At 30.1% G+C, this 5,747-nt stretch overlaps 1 protein-coding gene across 3 annotated transcripts in view; it reads left to right on the top strand.

Moving 5' to 3' along the window:
- Nucleotides 1-5,747, top strand: part of LRP1 (LDL receptor protein 1) — a 273,932-nt gene that overhangs the window by 219,034 nt on the left and 49,151 nt on the right. For all 3 annotated transcript variants that reach the window (XM_067046122.1, XM_067046121.1, XM_067046123.1), the window contains exons 50-51: nucleotides 1,795-1,988; nucleotides 5,163-5,543. In XM_067046122.1, coding sequence (XP_066902223.1) covers nucleotides 1,795-1,988; nucleotides 5,163-5,543 — 575 coding nt within the window. The remainder of the gene's footprint in view (nucleotides 1-1,794; nucleotides 1,989-5,162; nucleotides 5,544-5,747) is intronic.

Raw genomic sequence — 5,747 nt, 5'->3', positions numbered from 1 at the left:
AATAAACATGTAATTATCAAAATAATATATCCGTATTCCATTTTTAAATTTTCTATACTAAACAATTATATTTTAGTTTACATTTCTTATGTTTAAGAAATAGTTTTCATGGTGTTGCTTTGCTTCATTGTTATTGAGAGTTTCTTATATATTTCGATTGAATAGTTATGACATAAAACAAGTCTTCCTATGTCATGCTACGTTATCATTTTTTAATTATTATTACTTCAATTCGTAAAATTTTCGATATCGATATTTCGATATTTTAAAATATCGATATTTTAGTGCCGATATAATATCGATATCGATATTGCTATCCGATATCGATATCGATATCGATATCGATATTTTGCTTTCGATATCCCATCCCTACTTGCAGGTGAGCTCTTTGTCATATTTTCTTTTTCCTATCTTTCTTTTACCCCCTTCTCCTTCTCTATTCTTTTCTTAATTTTACTTACCAACATTATTAGTTATATTCACCAAATATTATTATCATTATGTTTTCTATCCACTTCTTTTGTCCAGCTTTATATTTTGTTTCTTTATTCTAGTATTATAGTTATGTATTTCATTAGTTACTTATATTTTCTTTCTCTCAATTTTTTTTCTTTCTATTACTTTAATTTATAAATTATTAATAAACTAGAATATTCATATTTCTTTGCATTATATAACTTTAAATTTTTATTTTCTTAATGATATTATTTTACTTACTTATTTAATTACCTATATATACATTTTATTTTCCACTTCTTTCATCACTTTATTTTTGTTAATTTCTTTCTGTACAATTTTTACTATATATCATTCTGTTTATATTTTCTTTTTCATTGTTTTGAATTCATTGGTTGTTATCTTGTTCTTTGTTCTTGAAGCCTTGATGAAGGTTAGAAATTCTGGCCGAAACATTGGCACTATATAATAAGTTCTTTCAACTTATTAGTGTTATATTCTGACTGCACCCCCATCTTCTCTGAATATATTATCCACGGTCAACTATCTTCTCATCGATATTCTATTAGATTTTCTAGTGTTGTAGGTAGTTTTAAAGATATAGAGATCTGAATGAAAAACTGATTTTTTTTTTTACATTTTGAAACAGCCACCATTTTCTATTCCTCCTAACTACACTTGACATAATTTTTGGATAGTAATTATATCTATTTTTCATAAAAGCGATAAAAAATAGGGATGAAATTACCATGTTTTTTTCCAACAGGCTCTTTTTCAGTGAGTCCCACAATCTCTTACTGGTGTAATAATTACTAGGGATATTTTTAAATTAAGCATTACTTAAGTTTTAGAAATAATTACTACTTGGGTTCAGCTGTATACCTTCACAGTTTCAATTAAATCCAATGCCTTTGATCCTGATTTTTTTAAATGTTTGCCCCAAGCAGCAACTATTGGTGAAGTTTCCACTGTTGGTATATTTACCTTACAATTGATATCAATAAGTTAGATTTACTATAAAAAACAAAGCACTCATTGGTAACATTGAGCTCAAGTTACTCTCACCAAATGTATCATAATGGTATTGATCAGTAAAAATTACTCACTAAGGTTTAAACGTTACTCAATATCTTTGACAATGAAAATGCCGAAGATTGGCTATTGGGGTTGTTAATAAACGATTAAGTTGGGACAAACAGCTGGACAGACAAACTCATCTCACATTAAAGGAATGGAAGAGTTTAAATTTCACGAGGAGTAATTTTTACTCCATGATACCATTCTAGGGTTTTATGATCTGTCCATTATATATTCTAATTGTTATTAAATTGTGTTTAGATACAAACTCTTCATTCGTCAAACCTGGACAACCCTGATGGATTAGCTGTAGATTGGGTTGGTAGAAACCTTTACTGGTGTGATAAAGAATCAGATACAATAGAAGTCTCAAAGCTTGATGGAAGTTATCGAAAAATTCTGATAAAAACAGGTCTTTCAGAACCAAGAGCTATTGCCCTATTGCCACAGGAGGGGTATGTGTTTTCTAAATAAACTGTTTATATTATTAGTGGTTAATTTATTACTGAAAGAAATACCAATATATGGTACAATGAGTTCAATTCGAATTTATTATTTAGGCTAGAATGCTTATTGTATACCTTATATAATAATTAAAATAAAAATTCCCAGAAATGAAAAGTAACAAATTAATTTCAAAAATTAATAACTAAATATGGATTTTTAAATAGGTTTATTGGATTGTTTATCTAGTATTAATGTTAAGGAAAGAATTATATACTAATTTTTAATTAAGTAATAAACATTAGCATGCATTTATGCCTAAATATATATTTGCTACATTGTTTGTAAACAGAATGGTCTAGATTTTGAGACATTATGTTCAGATTTCTGGAAAGTTGGTGTGAATTGGGTTTATATGTAGTTTATGTACTCTGTGTCTTTACCTACTTTCCTAAAGTATCTGTTTTATTACTATTACTAGTTAATATTACTAGTATTTGACCATACTGAGATAAACCTTTTTTGGTTCAAGTTATCTTTCTAATAACATATTTTAGTGCTTAATTAAATGAAACTAAACCTAAATGAACATCACACTTCTCAGTGTAATAGCTGCTTATTTGAGTCTTAACAATATTTTAGACTTTCACATCCTTGTTAGATTAGCTCCTTTTTCAAAATATTATTTAACTTCTGTTGGTCAATTTAATCATAAACCTTTCTGAAATTGGCTAGTGCTTAAGAGAAAAGTTTTTTAGAAAAAGAAACAAAAAGAAATTAGATTTTTTGGAAAGAAGAAAGATTTTTAGTTTTCAAGCTCCAATAGAAACCTTTGCAAAGAAAGAAAATGGTTTCTTTTATAAACTAGTAGAAATATTGATTGATAGCCTAGTGCATCAGTTAAAATTGGATGAACTGCATATTAATGTCGTCCCTGAACATTTGTCCAGGAATGATGATGAAGACACAAAACAGTGGTCAGAAGAGCTGCTTAGGATACCTTGGAGGTTGAAGAGAGGGCAATAAAACCATGTTAGTTTGACAATGAATACACAATGATAATAGATGCTAAGGACAAGGTATATAGAAATATGGTACAAAATGAGCTCACTCAGTGGGCAATGGAAGAATGTGGGAAAAGAGAAGAAGGCAAGAAAAGAGACTTTATCGACAAAAGAAAAAAGGAATAAGAATCCAAGTGCTTAATGGAAGGAAATAGAGGAGTACAGAAACCTTACTGAGGATAGAAGCTTCTACCAAACACTTATCAATATTAGGGAAACTTTCAAACTCAGAATAAAGAGATGTAAAAGGGAAGATGGCCATGGTACTTACTATAGAGAAGACAAGAATCCCTAAAGAGAAGAGAAGATGGACCTGCCATTTAAACAATTTACTGGATGCACAAGATGAAAATAACCAAGTACAAGATCAAGAACTTACACCAAGTAGTTGATTGGTAGAGGAAGGAGCTGTATAGAAGAGGAATGAACTATAAATATGCAGAAAAGTGAAGTTATAAAAGTAGGATATGATAAAGTAAATGAAAGTGTGACCTTCAACAGAGAATTTCTTGAAAATATAACCACCTATAATTATTTGGGCGCAATCATAAGCTGAGATGGAAGGATTAATCATATAGTGAACTACAGGATTGAACATTAGACTGCTCAAAAGAATATTATTAATACAATAATGCCCCCAGAAATGAGGTTCCAGTGAAGAATAATAGGAAAAACTAGAAGGGACTGCACCAGGAAGCAGCTGTCAGAGAGGAATTAAAAGTGGTGTCACTAAAGGTCTAGACATGTGTGCAGACTCCCAGAGGACCAAAAAGTGAAGTGGTTCATGGGAACTAAGGCATAAGGGAAAAAGAAAGGTAGGCAGACCCAGAACCAGGTACATGTAGTACCTCAAGAGAGATAAAACAATTTCTCAGATAAAAAAAAAGGTCATAGAAAGGGATAATTGCAAACATTTCACTATACCTCCTTTTTTTAGCGTTCATTGAATGGACAATAGGTTTAGTGGTGGCTTTGTTGAGAGTCCAAAATATAAAATAAATCAACTTTTTGGCATGCTCTCAATAAGGTTCTTTTAAGCTGCTTCCCATATTCGATGCTTTCAAATATTTGTATCATTAATTTCTTCCGGTAAAATGTTTTAATTATACCCTGGTCAGAGGCTACAGCTTCTTAGAGGTTGTGTTAACATGGTTTAGTGTTAAGGTAATTTAGTAGGCCTTAATTGTCAATAAAAAGTAGAATTTTTCATTGTCAAAACCAACTTGAAACAAAAATTACATTTTTGTCAAATGCCAAAAAGAGAGCACTAGAATAGAAAAAAAGTGTTAACAGACTGAAATTCATGGAAACCATTCCCTCTCACTCACTCTCCTCTCTCTCTCTCTCTCTCTTTAAAGCATTAAGAGTTAATCATATTTTTTAAATGACTGAATTATATTTACATTTCTTGAAAGGCAAAAATAAATATGAGGGAAAGATGGTTAAGGAGGTGGTCAGTGGAGAAATTCATTAATATCTCGTTTTACTGTTTGTTTTTTCATTATAATATGGCCGTTATCACATTTTGTTTTGAGCCTTTATTTGTGTCAAAACATCAGAAAAAACAAAATAAAGTATATTTCACTTGTTTGTGTCCCACCCTGACCATCTTGGCCTCATATTGAATCTACGGTCAATAATGAAAACATCATTAAAAATAAATACAAATTCATTGTAACTGGATTGGATTGTTTTTTTTTTTTTTTGTGATGAATTACAATGATGCCTTCATGCAAACAGTGAACCCATATGAATTATTGGGATATACAAATTACTAGGCTATGAATTATCAGAATTCTACTGTATATTCAAGTTTAAATTACAGTCAGATGAATGATGTTAAATATCAATCATCCTTATTATCAATTTACACAATTTTGATCCTTTTTTTCTCTCAACTTTTATTCTTTAAAATTCTCTAACGTTTCGGCCCTCAGAATTTTAAAGAATAAAAGTTGAGAGAAAAAAAGGATCAAAATTGTGTAAATTGATAATAAATTAAACCACTCTCAAACAATCATATATATAAAAAATAATAAATCAATCATCCTGTTTATTCAATATTGTATATTTAGATTTTCACCCATTCATGATGTGAATGCTTTTATTTTTGTACTGAAGGTACTTGTTCTGGACAGACTGGTCAGAAAATCCACATATTGGAAAAGCTGGGATGGATGGCTCTCAGCAGAGATATATTATACAAGAGGGACTTGGCTGGCCAAATGCTCTCACTATCGACTATGATGATCGATTGATTTTCTGGGCTGATGCCAGGGAAGATTACATAGCTTGTGCAGACTTTGAGGGCAAAAATCGAAGAATTATTCTATCTAGGAGTAAGATACCATCCTTGAGTTTGCATCATGTGTTTGCGGTAGCAGTTTTTGAAGAATCAATCTACTGGACTGACTGGGAAACCAAGTCAATTGAAAAATGTGATAAGTATGGCTTTCCTGGAAATGGGACTGGGTGCAAGAGATTAGTAAATATGATACACAGGTATTGTATTTATATCTATATTTATCTAATTTTTATTAAAAAAGTTAAAGCCTATTAGAAAGAGACTAACTCATTACAATTTAGAAATAAGTAAAAAACATTTATTTTTTAAGTTCATTTTGCATTTATAAGTATGAAATATCTATATTTTTTGTTTTTGTTTCTTGAGTAGTTTAGAAGAGTAAAACAAATAACATTATCTAA

The sequence above is a fragment of the Halyomorpha halys genome, unplaced genomic scaffold (genome assembly GCF_000696795.3).
Source record: "Halyomorpha halys isolate HHAL.00 unplaced genomic scaffold, Hhal_1.1 Scaffold384.1, whole genome shotgun sequence".
Lineage (NCBI taxonomy): Eukaryota > Metazoa > Arthropoda > Insecta > Hemiptera > Pentatomidae > Halyomorpha > Halyomorpha halys.
This window is presented reverse-complemented; position numbering and strand designations above follow the sequence as displayed.